The sequence below is a fragment of the Pelophylax lessonae genome (genome assembly GCF_965119305.1).
Source record: "Pelophylax lessonae genome assembly, chromosome: 8".
NCBI classification, from domain to species: Eukaryota; Metazoa; Chordata; class Amphibia; order Anura; family Ranidae; genus Pelophylax; species Pelophylax lessonae.
In genome coordinates this window covers 29,324,193-29,342,821 of record NC_138775.1, presented here as the reverse complement: position 1 = coordinate 29,342,821, position 18,629 = coordinate 29,324,193, and the positions used below count along the sequence as shown (strand labels likewise).

The 18,629-nt window shown below is 47.0% G+C and overlaps 1 protein-coding gene across 1 annotated transcript in view; it reads right to left on the bottom strand.

Moving 5' to 3' along the window:
- RUVBL1 (RuvB like AAA ATPase 1) overlaps positions 1 to 18,629 on the bottom strand; it is an 88,857-nt gene that overhangs the window by 28,906 nt on the left and 41,322 nt on the right. The window contains exons 5-8 of the mRNA XM_082265986.1: positions 15,626 to 15,715; positions 7,733 to 7,882; positions 6,321 to 6,384; positions 1 to 45 (exon numbers count right to left, since the gene is read on the bottom strand). The exon at positions 1 to 45 is cut by the window's left edge and continues 154 nt beyond it. Coding sequence (XP_082122112.1) covers positions 1 to 45; positions 6,321 to 6,384; positions 7,733 to 7,882; positions 15,626 to 15,715 — 349 coding nt within the window. The remainder of the gene's footprint in view (positions 46 to 6,320; positions 6,385 to 7,732; positions 7,883 to 15,625; positions 15,716 to 18,629) is intronic.

Genomic DNA, 18,629 nt, shown 5'->3' with positions numbered 1-18,629 from the left:
CAATGTACTTATTTACCACTTTGTTGATTTCCCCTCTCAGCTTGTCTGGGAAACAAGAGACAGAACACTTCATAGTCTTATACAACAAAACACTGGCATGGTATTTCTGCAATTACCCTCTATAGGAGCACATAGTTACATAGTTAGTGAGGTTGAAAAAAAGACATCAGTCCATCCAGTTCAACCTATGATGCGTGTGTGTGTTTGCTTTTAACCGTACATTGTATACCCCTGTATGTTGTGGTCTTTAAGGTGTCTATCTAATAGTTTTTTGAAACTATCAATGCTCCCCGCTGATACGACTGCTTGTGGAAGAGAATTCCACATCCTTACCGCTCTTACAGTGAAGAACCCCTTACGCACTTTAAGGTTAAACCGCCTTTCCTCAAGTTTTAGTGAGTGGCCACGTGTCTTATTGTATCTCCTTTCTCTGAATAGTTTGTTCCTTATGCTCGGGTCGCCAGTACAGTATTTGTACATTGATATCATATCCCCCCTCAATCGTCTCTTCTCCAGAGAGAAAAGGTTCAGTGCTTGTAGTCTTTCCTCATAGCTGATGTCCTCCATTCCCCTAATTATTTTTGTTGCCCTTCTCTGGACTCTCTCCAGTACCACCACATCCTTCCTGAGGACCGGTGCCCAGAACTGGACAGCATACTCTAGATGTGGCCGGACCAGAGCCTTGTAGAGTGGGAGAATAATCTCTTTATTTCTGGAGTGAATCCCCTTTTTTATACAACCCAGTATTCTGTTGGCTTTGCTTGCGGCGGCTTGGCATTGCATGCCACTGCCAAGCTTGTTGTCTACCAGTACCCCCAAGTCCTTTTCCATCCTAGACTCACCCAGAGGTTCCCCCCCTAGTGAGTAGCTTGCTTTCTGGTTTCTGGCCCCCAAGTGCATTACTTTACATTTTTCAACATTAAATCTCATCTGCCATGTAGTTGCCCACCCCGTTCTTTTGTTCAGGTCCGCTTGCAAGGTTTCCACATCCTGCATAGAAGATATTGGCATGTCTAATTTAGTATCATCCGCAAATACTGAGATTGTACTAGATATCCCCTCCTCCAGATAATTTATGAATAAATTAAACAGGATTGGTCCCAGGACAGAACCCTGGGGGACCCCACTTTCCACACCCGCCCAATCCGAGTACTCCCCATTAATCACCACCCTCTGTACTCTCCCCTGGAGCCAGTTCTCTATCCAGGTACTCACCTTATGGTCCATACCTACCTTCCTTAGTTTGTACAGTAAGCGTTTGTGGGGAACGGTGTCAAAGGCCTTTGCAAAGTCCAGATACACCACATCCACAGGCTTACCTTTATCTAGGTGGCAGCTCACTTCATCGTAGAAGGTTAATAGATTGGTTTGGCACGAACGATTTTTCATGAATCCATGCTGATTACTACTTATAATACCGTTTTCATTACTAAAGTCTTGTATGTGGTCCCTTAACATCCCCTCCAAAATCTTGCAGACTACTGATGTTAGGCTGACCGGCCTATAGTTCCCCGGGATACACCTCGGCCCCTTTTTAAATATTGGTACCACGTTGGCTTTTTTCCAATCAGCTGGCACCATACCCGTCTGTAAACTATCCTTAAAGATCAAGAATAATGGTCTGGCAATCACCTGGCTGAGCTCATTAAGAACCCTCGGGTGCAAGCCATCCGGTCCCGGGGATTTATTTATGTTAAGTTTCTCTAGTTTAGCTCTAAGTCTATCCTCTGTTAGCCATGGCGGCACTTCCTGAGGTGTATTATTTAATTCGGCCTTACAAGCTGGGTTCGTGTAGCCCCCCGATTCCTTTGCATACACCAGCCTCTCTCACCCCTTTTAACTTAGAGGAGCCCTTGAAATAATTTTTAGTTCATAGGGGAACCCCGGGTAAAAATGATATCTACAGTTTCTGGTATATTAAAATGGTTAGTAGATTGTACATCTAGGAACAAACAAAATAATAAAGAATATGCTGTACCCAGAGAATCTGACAACAAGAGCAGATCATTTTACGACAACCGCTGTATCTTTATGACAAATTATTTTTAATATATTCATAAAAACAATGAACAACTAGAAAATATATAGAATGTGAAAACCAGTGGCCAGTGGAGAAGTGTCCCTTACATTGGTGGCCAGTTTAAAAGTGCCACCTTAAAATGCTGGTCATTGCAGAAGTGACCCATTATGTTGGATGTCAGTGGTAAACTGCCTCTGTACATTGATGATCTAGTACTGAGGCTTCAAATGAGCTTACCCTTAATGTGTAACTTTAGTCAGAAAATTAAGTCCTGTTAGATCACTTCAGGCTGGCCCCTTTTGCAGGTTACATAGTTAGTCTGGTTGAAAAAAGACACAAGCCCATCTAGTTCAACCAGGTATAGCTATTTAAAACATTAAAAATAAGGGTCTATACTGTTTAAAATCCAGTAGTACTCTGTCTCACCCTGCTCTGCACATGCTCAGTTACTCTTAATTTTTAGGCACTACCGAGTTTGTAGAGGCCGATCTGCTGACAGTCCTAAAGTAAACCCTATCATTTTCTGCCAAGTAAGCTGCCATCTTGGCCTCTGTTTAAAGCAGAACTTTACCTATAACAACTTGATAAAAAATAATGTTCTTATGCAAGGAACAAACATTCTACATTAATATGCTACCAAAATGAGTGTATGCTGTATATTGCCTCCAGCATTGCTCCGGTTTCTTCTCAATGGAGGCTGCCATTTTGCTGGAGCCCAGAGTCCCTGGACAGCAGTATTCATAAAGTGGAACTAAACCCGTAGATTTTACAGTTTTAATTAACCACTTTAAGACAAAGGCCTATTTTTGACACTTGGCGTTTACAAGCTAAAATCATTTTTTTTTTTTTGCTAGAAAACTACTCAAAACCCCCAAACATAATATATATATATATATATTTTTTAGCAGAGACCCTATAGAATAAAATGGAGATCGTTGCAATATTTTTTATCTCACCGTATTTGTGCAGTGGTCTTCCAAACGCAATTTTTTTGGAAAAACTTCACTTTATTAAAAAATAAGAAAACAGTAAAGTTAGCCCAATTTTTTTCCTTACTGTGAAACATAATGTTACGCTGAGTAAATAGATACCCAACATGTCATGCTTCAAAATTGCGCATGCTCGCGGAATGTCGACAAACTTTGGTACTTAAAAATCCCATAGGCGACACTTTAAAAATTTCTACAGGTTGCCAGCTTAGAGTTACAGAGGGCTCAAATTCTTGCTCTAACGATCGCGGCGATACCTTACAGGTTTGGTTTGAACACCGTTTACATATGTGGGTGGGGCTTCTGTATGCGTTCACTTCTGTGTGCGAGCTAGCGGGGACAGGATACTTTAATTTTTATTCCCCTCCCCCCCAATTTATTTTTATACAGTTTAAAAAAAAGAAAAATTTGATCATTTTTATTCCTATTACCGTATATACTCGAGTATAAGCCGACCCGAGTATAAGCCGAGACCCCTACTTTTACCACAAAAAGATGGGAAAAATCATTGACTCGAGTATAAGCCTAGGGTGAGAATGCAGGGCGGCGGGCATGGTGCAGGAGAATGCAGGGCGGCGGGCATGGTGCAGGAGAATGCAGGGCGACTGGCATGGTGCAGGAGAATGCAGGGCGACTGGCATGGTGCAGGAGAATGCAGGGCGACTGGCATGGTGCAGGAGAATGCAGGGCGACTGGCATGGTGCAGGAGAATGCAGGGTACTGGCATGGTGCAGGAGAATGCAGGGTACTGGCATGGTGCAGGAGAATGCAGGGTACTGGCATGGTGCAGGAGAATGCAGGGTACTGGCATGGTGCAGGAGAATGCAGGGTACTGGCATGGTGCAGGAGAATGCAGGGTACTGGCATGGTGCAGGAGAATGCAGGGTACTGGCATGGTGCAGGAGAATGCAGGGTACTGGCATGGTGCAGGAGAATGCAGGGTACTGGCATGGTGCAGGAGATTGCAGGGTACTGGCATGGTGCAGGAGATTGCAGGGTACTGGCATGGTGCAAGAGATTGCAGGGTACTGGCATGGTGCAAGAGATTGCAGGGTACTGGCATGGTGCAAGAGATTGCAGGGTACTGGCATGGTGCAAGAGATTGCAGGGTACTGGCATGGTACTAGAGGATCCGGGGTTGTGGGCATACTACAGGAGATGCAGTGCTGTGGGCATGGTACATGTGGACCATGCCCGCAGCACTGCATCCCTCGTAGTGTGCCCGCAGCCCATGGCAGGTAGTGAAGCTGTTTCACTTACCTATTCCAGAGGCGCCTTCATTTTAAAAATGGCGCCGCCCGGGGCCGACACGTCATTGCGCACACGCGCCGCCGCCGCTCGTATACTTTCGGCTATTCCCGGCCTCTCCCGAGCGGCGCCGGGAATAGCCGAAATTACACGAGCGGCGGCGGCGCGTGCGCGGTAACATGTATGCGACGGGCGGCGCCATTTTTAAACCTTAAACCCGTCGGAGAGGACATTTTTTTCCTTGACTCGAGTATAAGCCGAGGGGGACGTTTTCAGCACAAAAAAATGTGCTGAAAAACTCGGCTTATACTCGAGTATATACGGTACGAGGAATGTAAACATTTCTTGCAATAGAAATAGCCAACAGGACCTCTTCATTGTGAGATCTGGGATCGAAAATACCTAAAAAAAAAAAAAACAATTGGCTCTTTAAGCCGGTTGCTAGGCAACGACGTTTGACGTCGCTCCAGTCCTCCAAGACCATAGAGTCGAGTGAGGGCCATCTTGCCCTCACTTGACTTCCTGTCTAAGAGGATCCAGGATCGGATCGTTTTACCCGCTGCCGGCGGGTCTGGTAAGCAGGGAAAACGGCCGGGACACAGCGGGAGGGCACCTCTTCCGCCGCACTGTAAGAGTGATCCTGGGACTGCTGGGACCACCCTTACCTGAAAGCCGATCGCCCGCCTTTTTTAAAAATACTGGGGTTATGGCAGCTATTTGCTGCCATAACCACGGTATTTAGCGTCAAAGTAGTGACGTACATCTGCGGTGGGCGGTCGGTAAGTGGTTAACAGTTACATTTCTGGAACGCCAGGATTGCTAACTGTTTCATTTGCTTGTGTTCTCAACCAAACTGTCAAACTATCACATGGCTGGTGTCATAACGAATTACATGTGCAGCACCATGGCAGATGCAGACCAAATAGAATCCGCTTCCTTGGCTGTAAAGGATAGGAGAGTTTAATTACGCTTTAAAGTGGGGTACACGCTATAAGAAAATCGGGCAAATGATCGTCCGGTTTTCCTCTTTGTTTCACAGCAAATCGGAACCAATGAAAGAAAATTTGTATGAAAATTCACATACGACAAAGGCTTTTTGTGTTGTTTATGGTTTCTGATCATGAGCAGATATTTTGTTTCTGATTTTTCTCCTGCAAAAACTATACACTTAAGGGAAAATCGCTTCCAAGAAAAATTTTGGCTCTTGTCCCTTCAAAAACTTTCATTCGGAAGATCAGAAATCGGCTGTAGAAAATTGTATACTCACAAAAAGAAGAAAATCGCACGAAAGTTCTCGCCCGATTTTCCTACAGTGTTCTGCGAGCCTTTAGGCTGTGAGTAGAGCGGCCTCTACAAACTCAGCAGTGCCTAAAATAGAGAGCAACTGAGCATGTGCAGAGCAAGATGACTGTGTATTACTGGATTAGAAACAGTATAGACACTTCTGTTTAATGTTTTACATCGCAAGACTTAGTTTTCTGACTAAAACTCCACTTTAATGTAGAATGTATGTTCCTTGCTAAAGAACATTATTTTTTATCAAGTTATGGGTAAAGTTCCGCTTTAAGGGTAATACTTTTGATTACGATTAGGCTTTCAGGACCAAACATTTTTCATAGGTCACGCAGAATACTTTTCAAAGTGTATAATATCGGATATAGAAACTCTGGCAAAATGTCACATCATCCAGGCTGGGGATTGCTCTGTCAAATTACTATAATGTTCCATCTGCCAACGTAACATGCTAGCGATTCCTCCTCCCTTATCCCTCTGTAGTTTTGCTAAAACTTCCTCCAGCCAGGTCTGTAACCTCTGTACTGAACCAAGAATGGAGGTACACATTGCTAGAGCTTCTGAACTGCACAACCATGATGTAATGATCTAATGCGCAAATGAAAATAAATAAATAATATATATATATATATATATATATATATATATATATATATATATATATACATATACACACACACATATGTGCGTTTTTTTTTGTTTTTTTTTACATCAATGTTGCTGAGCTTTAGTTTGGTACCATATAAAATAGGAGGAATTCTTAGGAATACCTGTGATCTCGGTTTTCTTTGGTTTCATCAACTGACCCATCATCGATAGGATATCTTGGCCTCCCTACAATCAGAAACATTACTGTAAACAACGTAAACAGGACCACATCATGCTGCTTTTCACTGTCTTTTGTCAGATGTAATTGTTTTGCCATGTGCCAGTACAGAGCCAAATAGGGGCCTTTCACACTGATAGGTTTTTCCTGCGTTTTTTTTCCATGCAAGAAAAATGTTTCCTGGTATATCCTATAGGACTTTTAACACCATTGCGTTACAGGTGCAATGAGTTTTGAAAAGTGCTGCATCTTTAACCGGACCAAAAATGTAGCATCCCAGTGAAATGAATGGAAATCGCTGTAAAAAAGCAATGCAATTTTGAATTTTTGATGCATTTTTAAGTCATATTTCCATTTTTTCACAGGTGCAGGCGACCCAAAAATGCACCAGAAACATCTGAAACACAGCAAAATCGCAGTAAAAACGTATATGCATTTGTACTGCGTTTATGCTACAGAGCTGTTTGAAAGTGCGCTAAGGGGTAGCATCAATGGGCTATGTACTGCTTTTATTTCCATAAAATTCAATAGGAATGCAAAACCAGGTCAAATACACCTGCAAAGAATTCTGGGTGATCTGGGGAAAAACTCTAAAAAGGATGTTAAGTGATTGTAACGGTCTACATTTTTTTTTTTTCTCCAAAAACAAATATGTTCTACTTTCCTGCCTGTGCAGTGGTTTTGCACAGATCAGCCCCGATCCTCCTTTTCTCGGGTCCCCTGCTGGAACTCCTGGCTTCTTTCTCCATTGACACACACACACACCCTGCAGGTCAAACCCGCCCCCCACTCTCTGCTCACAGAATTTGATTGACAGCAGCAGGAGCATGTGGCTCCTGCTGCTGTCAAGTCTCCTGTGAGAACAGGGAAGAGAAACGGAGTGCTGCTGCAGATGGGCACAGCGCTGGATTGAGATTGGGCTAAGTTAAGTATTTCAGGGGTGCTGGGGGGAGCTAACATGGAAAGATTTTTTAATTTAATATAGAGTATGCATATTATATTATATGCATAAGAGAACCTTTTACCTGTACAACCACTTTAAAAGCATTCTTGAAGCTCATCAACACAGACCTGAAAATGTTTGCTCTTCCAAAAGAAGCCACGGAGCCTTGAATCAAATCAGCAAAATGGTTCTGTGCATTACAGCGCCATCTACAGACAAGCCTGCAGTACAGCACATCCAGTTTCCAGCAAAAATAAGCAGCTCATCAACTCTGAGCTGCTTCACACTGGATCACCCATAGCCTAAAATCACTGTACTGCTTCCCGATATCCATATCACTACAAAACCCCATCTGTGTTGCCTTCTAATAAAACCATCCCCTCCCGGCGTGTTCTAAATAAGGAGACACCAACCTGAGGCCTTGCATTGGCCACATCCAAGTCATGCAGCGTGACATCCTGAATCACTTCTTTCTTCTTATGGACGTCTCCCTTCGGTAGCGGGACATACTCCTCAGCTTCAAGGTCAAACTCGGTGGCATAGGTGTCACACCTGCCCTGCCTCTGTTTGGTGTAGAAAGAACAGTGTTAGAGGAGGGGAACAGGTGCGCTGTCCGCATGGCTGCCAAATCCCCAACTGACAGGCTGCTGATAACAGCCAGAGGGAGCCGTGCACCAATTACTGCCCTGTTGAAAGCTGGGAATAAGAAAGGACTACAATGCTTCTGGGCCCCTCCGGTGAATGCCAAGACACCTAAAGCATGTGTCACCATGCAGGAATACAACAAACTAGAATGCTGCAGGAATATTGCTGGGAGGTAAAAACACAGATGAATACAAATTCTAACTTGCTTTTTTAATGTTATATTCAGGTACAGTGCCCAGCATTGGCATCCATATTCTAATCACTCGGGGCAAAATCTTTGTAGTATTTAACCGCAGAGATGTTCTAATACAGGGATCCTCAAACTACGGCCCTCCAGCTGTTGTGGAACTACACGCCCCATGAGGCATTGTAAAAATCTGACATTCACAGACATGACTAGGCATGATGGGAATTGTAGTTCCTGAACAACTGGAGGGCAATAGTTTGAAGACCCCTGGTCTAATAGAAGTCTGAGCAGGCATTACTAGGCTTGTGGCCCTAGATGTAAACATACAGCGAAATCACAGCCACCGGACTAAGGTAATATGCATCTGTGGTGGGGGTAGCTGGGTTAGCTTAGGGGACAAATAAAAAAAATAAATAAAAAAAAAACGGAATTTTTGTAAAATCTTACCTGTAAAATTCCTTTCTCTGAGTCCTCCGACAGTCGCCGCCTCTTCATATTCGTCACATATGGGGTATTAGACTTTGCTCCGAAGGAGTAGCTAGGCAACAGAATATGTTAACAATAAAGCTTTAACATATCCCACCCTCAAGGGGTGGTCCCCTCAGTCAATACCCTCCTACTTCCTGCAACCATATCTCAGTTTTAGTGGAATAGCAGTAGAGTATACATTCAAACCCCAAAAGAGGGGCGGGGGCGGCGACTGTCGGAGGACTCAGAGAAAGGAATTTTACAGGTAAGATTTTACAAAAATTCCGTTTTCTCTTACGTCCTCCGACAGTCGCCGCCTCTTCATATTCGTCACATATGGGGACGTCCCAAAGCAGTGCAAACATGAGGGGTGGGAAACGCATCCGCGCCGAAAGGCAACGCAGTCTCCACATCAAAGAAAGGAACCTTACCAAAGGAAGGAAACCAGCTGGGCAACAGCAAAAATAAGTGCTCAACAGGAGCAACAACCCAGGAAAAGACAAAAAAAACAGGGGATACAAAAAACTATCCCAACAGCCAGGAGTCCCCAACAAGGGACCCTATGGAACAGCCGCACTAAGAACCTTGCGGCCAAAGGAAGCATCCGCCGATGCCTGAACATCTACTTTGTAGAATTTTGTGAAAGTGTGTACGGTCGACCAAGTCGCCGCCTTACACACCTGGGCTACAGAAGCCCCATGACGGCAGGCCCAAGACGTACTCAGTGATCTAGTAGAGTGCGCCTTCACAGGCACAGGGGGAACCTTCCCCTGCAAGGCATAGGCCTGTTCAATGGTCTGCCTGATCCATTTGGCAATGGTAGAGGCGGAAGCCGCCATGCCCTTCCGAGGACCCTCTGGAAGAACAAACAAGGAGTCAGTCTTACGAAAAGACTCAGTCGATTTAAGGTAAACCCTTATCGCCCGAACAACATCCAGAGAGTGCAATCTCACCTCCTTCGGATGTTTAGGCTTCGTGCACAACGAAGGCAAAACAATATCCTCGTTAAGATGGAATTCCGAAACTCGTTTCGGTAGAAAAGAAGGATTAGGTCGCAAGACCACCTTATCCAAATGAACAACCAGGTACGGAGACTTGCAGGACAAAGCCGCCAGTTCCGACACTCTGCGAGCCGAAGTGATCGCCACCAAAAAGGCGACCTTTTTGGACAACATAGACAACGAGATCTCCCTGATCTGTTCAAAAGGAGCACGTTGTAACACAGATAGAACGAGATTCAAGTCCCAAGGGGGCAAGGGATCCCTCCTAGGAGGAACCAGATGCCGCACACCCTGAATAAAAGTGCCAACCAAGGAGTTGGAAGCCACGGGACGTTGAAACAGAACGGCCAGCGCCGACACCTGACCCTTAATCGTAGCCAGCGCCAAACGCTGATCGACACCCGTCTGAAGGAAAGACAGCACACGGGAAACCGAGTACGTGCGGGGTGAAAACCCCCTGGACTCACACCAGGCAAAATAGGCCTTCCAAGTACGGTAATAAACCTTCCCCGAGGAAGACTTCCTCGCGTTGATCAAAGTATGAACGACCTCTGGAGAGAGACCCTTCTCCTTCAGGACCTCGGTCTCGACAGCCAGGCCGTCAAAGCCAGCGACTGTAAAGCAGGATGGTAAATCGGTCCTTGAGACAGTAGATCGTCTCGAAGAGGCAGACGCCAAGGAGCGTCGACCGCCAGATTCACGAGGTCTGCGTACCAGGACCGGCGAGGCCAGTCCGGTGCCACAAGAATCACCGTGCTGCGTTCCGAGTGCAACCTGCGAAGGAACCTGGACAGCAACTGAATCGGTGGAAACGCGTACATCAGCCTGTACTGATGCCACGGGGCCACTAACGCGTCCGACGCGTCTGCCCGAGGGCCGCGCGTCCTTGCCACGAACCTCTTCACCTTGTAGTTGAGGCGAGACGCGAACAGGTCCACATCTGGAAGACCCCACTTCGCGCACAACATCTGGAAGACAGCCGGGTGGAGAGACCATTCCCCCTGATCCAGGGTCTGGCGACTCAGATAGTCCGCCTGCCAGTTCTCCACTCCCGGAATGTGAACCGCCGTTATCGCCGGGACATGAGTCTCGGCCCAAGACAGAATGTCGGCCACTTCCCGAGCCGCTCGGGCACTCCTGGTGCCCCCTTGGTGGTTGATGTAGGCCACCGCCGTGGCATTGTCCGTCTGCACCCGAACCGGGCAGCCCTGCAGCCGGTCCGTCCAGCGATGAAGACAGAGCCTTATCGCACGCAATTCCAGAATGTTGATCGGAAGGGAAGACTCCCCCTCCGACCAGGTCCCCTGGGCGGACAGAACGCCCAGAACACCACCCCAGCCCGACAGGCTGGCATCCGTGGTGATTATCGTCCACGAGATCGGACGAAACGACTTGCCCCCGGACACCAACGGGGACTGGAGCCACCACAGAAGGTTTTCCCTGGTGCGATGACTCAACGAGATCTGAAGATCCAGAGATTGAGGTCGCCCGTCCCACCTGGACAGGATCTCCGCTTGGAGACCCCGCGTGTGAAACTGCGCGAAGGGAATCGCCTCGAAGGCCGAGACCATCAATCCCAGACATCTCATACCCGTCCGCAGAGACGAGTGTGGAACGTCCCTGAGGGACCTGACTTCCTCCTGAAGAGTCCTGAGTTTGTCTTCCGGCAGGAAGACCTTCGCCTGCACCGAGTCCAGTATCATTCCCAGATAGGGGAGACGAACCGACGGACTCAGTGTCGACTTTGGAACATTTATCGTCCAACCGAACTCCTGCAGAGTTTGCATTGTGACAGACAGGTCCTTCTCCAGACCCTGTCTGGTCGCAGACCGAACCAGAATGTCGTCCAGATACCCCAGGACAGAAATGCCCTGGGCTCTCAACAATGCCAGAACCGGTGCAAGCACCTTGGTGAAGACCCGCGGAGCCGAGGCGAGCCCAAAGGGCAACGCCACAAACTGGTAGTGATCCTCCGCAATGGCAAATCGAAGGTACCTCTGATGACCCTCGAATATGGGGATGTGAAGGTACGCATCCTTCAAATCGATGGAGGCCATGAATTCCCCCGGAACCAGGGCAGCCACCACCGAGCGCAGGGATTCCATGCGGAACTTGCGAACCCGCACAGAGCGGTTCAGAGCTTTCAAGTCCAGAATCGGACGAACCTTGCCCACCTTCCTGGGCACGGTGAACAGATTGGAATAAAACCCCCGAAATCTGTCCCGATGAGGCACCGGAACCACCACTCCCTGAGCCCTCAGGTCCCGCACCGCCAGGTGCAGATCCCGCAGGCGCTCTGGAGACAGTTGAAGATTTGAGGGAAAAAATCTGCTCTCCGGCCGAGAGAGAAACTCGATCTTGTAACCAGATCGAACGATTTCCAGAACCCATCTGTCCCTCACACGGGCCAACCAGGGCTGAAGAAAACCGAGCAAGCGTCCCCCCACCCCAAAACTGGGTGAGAGCGCCCCTTCAGGCCGAACTGTTATGGGCCGCAGGTCCGGATTGACCGGACTTCTGTTTCCCAGACCAGGGCTTCTTCTGAGAGCCTTGGCCCTTGAACGGTTTGCCCTTGTAGTGCGGCCGAAAGGCACGAAAGGACCCCTGAGGGGGCCGAAAATGAGCATGCTTCTTCCCAGAAGCCCCCTTAGCCTTGGGGAAATGGGGCAAGAGAGTGCTCTTACCCCCGGTAATCCCCTTAATCAACACATCCAGGGACTCCCCAAAAAGGCGAGACCCATCATAAGGCAGATTGGCTAAGGTTTTACGTGAAGATTGGTCCACCGACCAACATTTCAACCAAACCAGGCGGCGAGACAACACCGCCACGCTGTGCACACGTGCAGCCAACGGAATCAGGTCCAGGTCCGCATCACACAGATACATGACACCCTGGTGGATCTGATCCACCATATCCAGGGTCGCCGCCGAGGCCGAATCGGCCACTAGGACGCGCCTAAGCATCTGCGTCCAACTTGCGATCGCCTGGGCCGCCATGAGAGAAGCAAACAGAGCCTTAAGCATAGAACCCGTAACAGAATAAGTATGACGGGCAAGAGACTCCAGTCTCCTATCCGTGGCATCACGGAAAACAGGGGATCCCTCTGCAGGGATCGCAGTGGCTTTGTTCAAAACCGCAATAGCATGATCCACTGGCGGAGGCACACACCACCGTTCATCAGTGGCAGGCGAGAAAGGATAACGCAGCTTAAATTTACTTGGTACCGCAAAAGGCTTGCGCAAATCGCGCCATTGGTCCTTAACAGCGCGCTGAAAATCAGCATTGCAGGGAAAAACCTGCGGCGTCCTGCGTTTTCTCTGCGTCCCATAAGCCGCCAAGGCAGCTGGGGGACACACCTCGTCCTGCAAACGTAGCGTCTGCTTAATGGAAGCAATCAACTCATCCATGATTGCAAGCTCTTCAGGCGAGCCAGGGGGAGAATTATCAACCCCCTCAACTTCAGCCTCTACCTCAGACCCCACTAGATCAAGAGAGGAGCGGGACCCCGATAGGGGGGTCCCCGCCAGAACAGCCCCATCACCTTCACCCTCAGAATCAGAGGACAGAGCAACTCTGGGCCGTTTAGTAGAATGAGCAGCCACCAGCATTTGCACCTGTGCAGCAAGGCCAGCCACAATAGTGGCTAAATCCCCCCCTGGGGGGGAAACAGCGGTCCCCTGGCTTTCCACCAATACTGTGGGAAACTTGCCCTCCTGAGAATCCATTGCCCCTGTATGCCAGACAACCAAGGGTTAACTGCCCCCTTACAGCAAGCGCGGCAAGCGCAGCCCACCGCACCACACTCAGGCACAATGAGACCCCCACAGGGAATATACAGACTGAATACAGGCAATGGAACACAGGAATAGAAGGATAAAACCTGAGGAGACTCCGCTGCTGCTGCTGCCTCGATCGGTGCTTCCAGGAGAGAGGAAGTGATGCTGCCAGGGCGCTCTATGTAAGCCTATGGAGGCTACAAAAAAATGGCCGCCGTGCATGTAAACCATGCGGCCGGAGCGGGCGCCGGTAAAATGGCGTCGTTTGGCGCCGAAATCGCCGCTCCACAGTGCATAAAATCACACACAATATTATCCCATTATATGGATACATGTTAGATCGCCGCAGCGATCGCTGTATATGCCCCAACATGCCATTAAAAACATGCCCCACAGCACACAGCTCCTCACACTGCCCAGCCTGACATACTCAGTGTCATACAGCTCCCCCCCCCCCTTGCAGCCCACAGCATGCAGCCGAGAGATAGGGAGACAAGCAGTGTGATTAAAGGCAGGTTACACAGTCCCAGACTGAGACCCCCCCCAGACAGACAGGTCCCCACATAGATACACTTACCTCACATGGCGTGGGGAACCCGCACAGGCGAACAAGCCGCTGCACATGAGGCAGGGAGAGTCGCAATTCAAGACGCACACAATGGCGGTTCAGAAACCGCACAGCGTCCGGTGAGGTAGCCACCTCACCAATCATCCCTGCACCGAACAGGGATGGGTCGTTCACTGTGCCAGGAGCGTTACCTGGCTGAACGCTCGATGGCAGACTGGGAAGCCACTGACCCACGACCTGCGACCAGGGGGATCAGCCCGAGACCCAGTCCGCATGATCCTCTTCGTCCGAAGAACTAACTAATGCTGACAAAAATAACAGCTAAGTAAAGGTAGAGAGAAAACTCAAACAAAATATCAAAAAGAAGAAAGAGTCTGGGACAAAAAGTCCCAGCACAGAGAGAGCCAGCCACTCCTGACAAGCTAGACATTAAAACTGAGATATGGTTGCAGGAAGTAGGAGGGTATTGACTGAGGGGACCACCCCTTGAGGGTGGGATATGTTAAAGCTTTATTGTTAACATATTCTGTTGCCTAGCTACTCCTTCGGAGCAAAGTCTAATACCCCATATGTGACGAATATGAAGAGGCGGCGACTGTCGGAGGACGTAAGAGAAATGCAGTTTTAAACTGCAGACATCCTTTAAAGCGGTTGTAAACCCAGGGAAAAAAAACAAACCCTGCAAGACAAAGGCATAATGAGCTAGTATGCATCGCATACTAGCTCATTATGAATTACTTACCTTAGAACGAAGCCCCGTCACGGACCCCCGGACACCGCTGCGGGCGCTGACATGATCCCATGGCGTCTCCTCCGGGTTCGGCGGCTCCGGCGCTGTGATTGGCCGGAGCCGCGATGACGTCACTCCCGCACATGCGCGCGGGAGCGATTTTCCGGCAAGCTGAAGGTCCGCCGGACCTTCAGAGCGCATGCGCCGCTCGTGCGAGCGGCTGCATGCACTGCAAATATCTCCTAAACCGTGCAGGTTTAGGAGATATTAATTGTACCTGTAGTTAAAAGTGAAAAAAATCGTGATACTACCGCTTTAACTTCAATTCAACAATCACAATGTTGATCAACAGTGGAAAGTATGCAATCTGAAGCAATTATTGATGCATCACTAATGATAAAAAACAGTTGGGGAAAAAAAACAACAAAATATTTGCCCTAAGGGCTGGTTCACACTATAGCGTGTGCGGCGATCGCATGTAATATCGGAGCGCACTGCTCCTTCATTACATGCGATCGGATGTGCAGTGCGAATTCAGCCATACATTTGAATGGCTGAATTCGCACTGCACCCGCACAAAAATCGCACATGACCCTTTTTTTCAGCCGCATCAGGATCGGACCGCACAGTGGTTCACACTTGTGCGATCCGATCCTGTGCGAACTGTCAGATCGCACTGCGATATGCGATCAAACTGGGGGTGTCGTTAACATTTAAATGACACCCCCTGCGTATAGCATATGGCAGTGTGAACTGCCAGATGTGCGGGTGCCATGCGGGAACAGGCTGCGAATTCGCAGCCTTCCCGCATCGCACAAGTGTGACCCGGCACTAAATAGGCGTAGAGTGGAAATCTCAAAAAGGTTTGTAACCTGGACAAAACCTTTTTTTTTCCCCACTCTGCATAAGATTTAAAAATTTAACATTTACCTTCACTGCTCCGCTGTTTGCCTCAATGTAGATGACGTCCCCAACTTCTACTCGCTCCTTCTGTAGACTTTCATAGATGCTGGGGTCCAACTGGCAAAAAAAAAAAAGAAAAAAAATGTATGAAATCTGTTGCAGCAAATCTGATTTTTAAAGCAGAAGTAAAGTGGGTGAGATCTTATCATACATTTGCAAGTATGCACTGTACCTTCGCTAACCTGACAAGTGGAGTGTGCCTTCTTCCAGTGCTCCATCCACCACCGCTACCATCTCGTCTGCTGATATTTATGCCCCCCTTGTCCTCTTTGGTAAGCGGGTGGCCTTACATGATGTAACTCCTGGGCACTGGAGTTACATCATCCTCAGAACTTTGCTCTGAAAAATGCTAGGAAGGAGCAAGAGTGTATACTGCATGGTGCTCCATACAGTGTACACAAAGCAAGCAGCGGCAGTTTTTCGGCAGAACAGTATTTGATTGTCTGTTCTACCAAAAAAAAATTAAAATAAAACTGTAGTGATTTTTATTTTGGAAGTTTACCTATGCTTTAATGAGGCTTGTCCAGACAGAAGAGATTAGTGACACACTCTTTTACTAGGGCCGAAACAAATAGATTAATCGACAACTAATCGATTATGAAAATAGTTGTCAACTATTTTCATAATCGATTAGTTCGTCAGCCGATTAGTTGGCCTGCATACAGAACACATTATTTGTTTACATATCAGAAGACACAGTGCAGCACACATACAGCTCAGTACACCGTCCATATATGTCAGTAAGCCTCGGTTCACACTTATGCGATGCGGGAAGGCTGCGAATTCGCAGCCTGTTCCCGCATCACAAATGCACCCTTGGCAGTTCACACTGCCATATGCGATACGCTGGGGGTGTCAATGTAATCTTAACGACACCCCCAGTTTGATCGCATATCGCAGTGCGATCTTACAGTTCGCACAGGATCGGATCGCACAGAGTGTATGGCTGAATTCGCACCGCACACCCGATCCCAAAAAATGAAGGAGCAGTGCGCTCCGATATTATATGCGAGCGCCGCACTCGCACATATGTGAACCGGCACTAAGTGCCTTAGAACTTGTGAATGTGTGAGGAGCAATGCCTCATGGGACATGTAGTCCTGGGCAGGAGGTGAGTGGTCTTAAAGGCAGAAGATGTTTACCTTGCTATAGGGGTACTCTATACCAGTGGTCCTCAAACCTGGCCTACAGGGCCCACTAACAGGCCAGGTTTGCAAGATAACTGAAATACATCCCAGGTGATATAATTTGCTGCTCAGGGATTGCAGTACTCTAGTCTGCACCTCCCCAAGGTAATACTTAAAATCTGGCCTGTTAGTGGGCCCTGAGGACTGGAGTTGAGGACCACTGCTCTTTACTATACTTTGCAGCTTGCTATTGGGACACTGAAGGCAGGAGGAGCAAGAACCTTCAGTGAGGGACTGAAGAGAAGGATCTGAGCTGCTCTGTGCAAAACCATTACACAGATCAGCTAAGTATAACACGTTTGCTGTTTTTTTTTTTTTTAATCTGCCTAACAAATTAGCCAAAAACAAAGCATAAAAAATGGACGCCGCCGCAAAATCACGTGTACAAAACGCACAGCAAAAAACATGAAAAGCAAACTGCAAAAGGTGTGAACCGAGCCTTATGCTGGCCATACACATCAATTTTCGGACGAGACTATTCATATGAAAAATCTTTGTACATTTGCGGAATGAAAGAATGTCGTTTGAAAATTTCACCTGCTTTCAGTTTAAAAATGAATGTATTTTCTGAACGAAAACCACATACACTGTCTGAAAATTCCTTTGACCAAAAAGTCATCTATTCTTCTGTTTCTAAATGAGCATCACCAATTATATAATGTAAAATCATAATAAAATAGAGTATATAGTATTAATTATAAAACGGCTCCGTGAGGATGTCACATGACGAAACTAGTAGGGCGGGACTAGGACGCTTGAATGCACTGCGCATGTCCGTTTCGGTCTCATGGCTGGGAAGACAGTAGCCGGAGACGAAAAATTTTAACAGAGTGTCTACACAGATTGTTTCCTAATACTGTATCCATGCTGGAAACCTTAGCGTCAGGATGACACTTGTGGAATGCGAGTTGTAATTTAACTAAATAAAAGTTATACATGTGTCACTGTGTATATGTATATATATATATATATATATATATATATATATATATATATATATATATATATATATATATATATATATATATATATATATATATATAAATATAATTAGGCCTGCACGATATTGGAAAAAAAGTATATTGCGATATTTTTTTTCCAACGATATATATTGCGATATTGTGGGACCCGTCCTTTATATGGAGAAATATAAAGGAGGTTGGCTGCAGCCCACTTCAGAATATAACCCTGGAAGGGGTTATATAATAGATTATAAAAAGGAAGAGGAAGTGATTGGTGCTGCCAGTATATATGTGAAATACAATAAATAATCTATATTGACATGGTGTGTATAAAAAAAGGGAAAAGTAGATGGATGTATGTATGTATGTATGTATGTATGTATGTATGTATGTATGTATGTATATGTAGAGGAAAATAAATGATTAATATATAAATATATAAATCACCTCTGAATTATTAATAATTTTCCTCTACATATACATACATCTACTTTTCCCTTTTTGTATACACACCATGTCAATATAGATTATTTATTGTATTTCACATATATACTGCTACTGGCAGTGGTGGTAGGAGGCTGGAGCGGTGGATTAGAAAGGAGCACAGCCGCATGCCATACATTACATTACTCACTCGTGCAGGCTGCAGCCCGCCCCACACGTTCAGTGAGTCTCACTCTTCGCCCTAGTTTTCTCAATGGCACATTCAGGGAGCCAATCACGCCGTGAGTAGCGGCACAGCGAACCAATCAGGTGTGCAGGCACGCGTGATTGGTTAGCTGTGCAGCTGCTCACGGCGTGATTGGTTGCCTGAATGTGCCA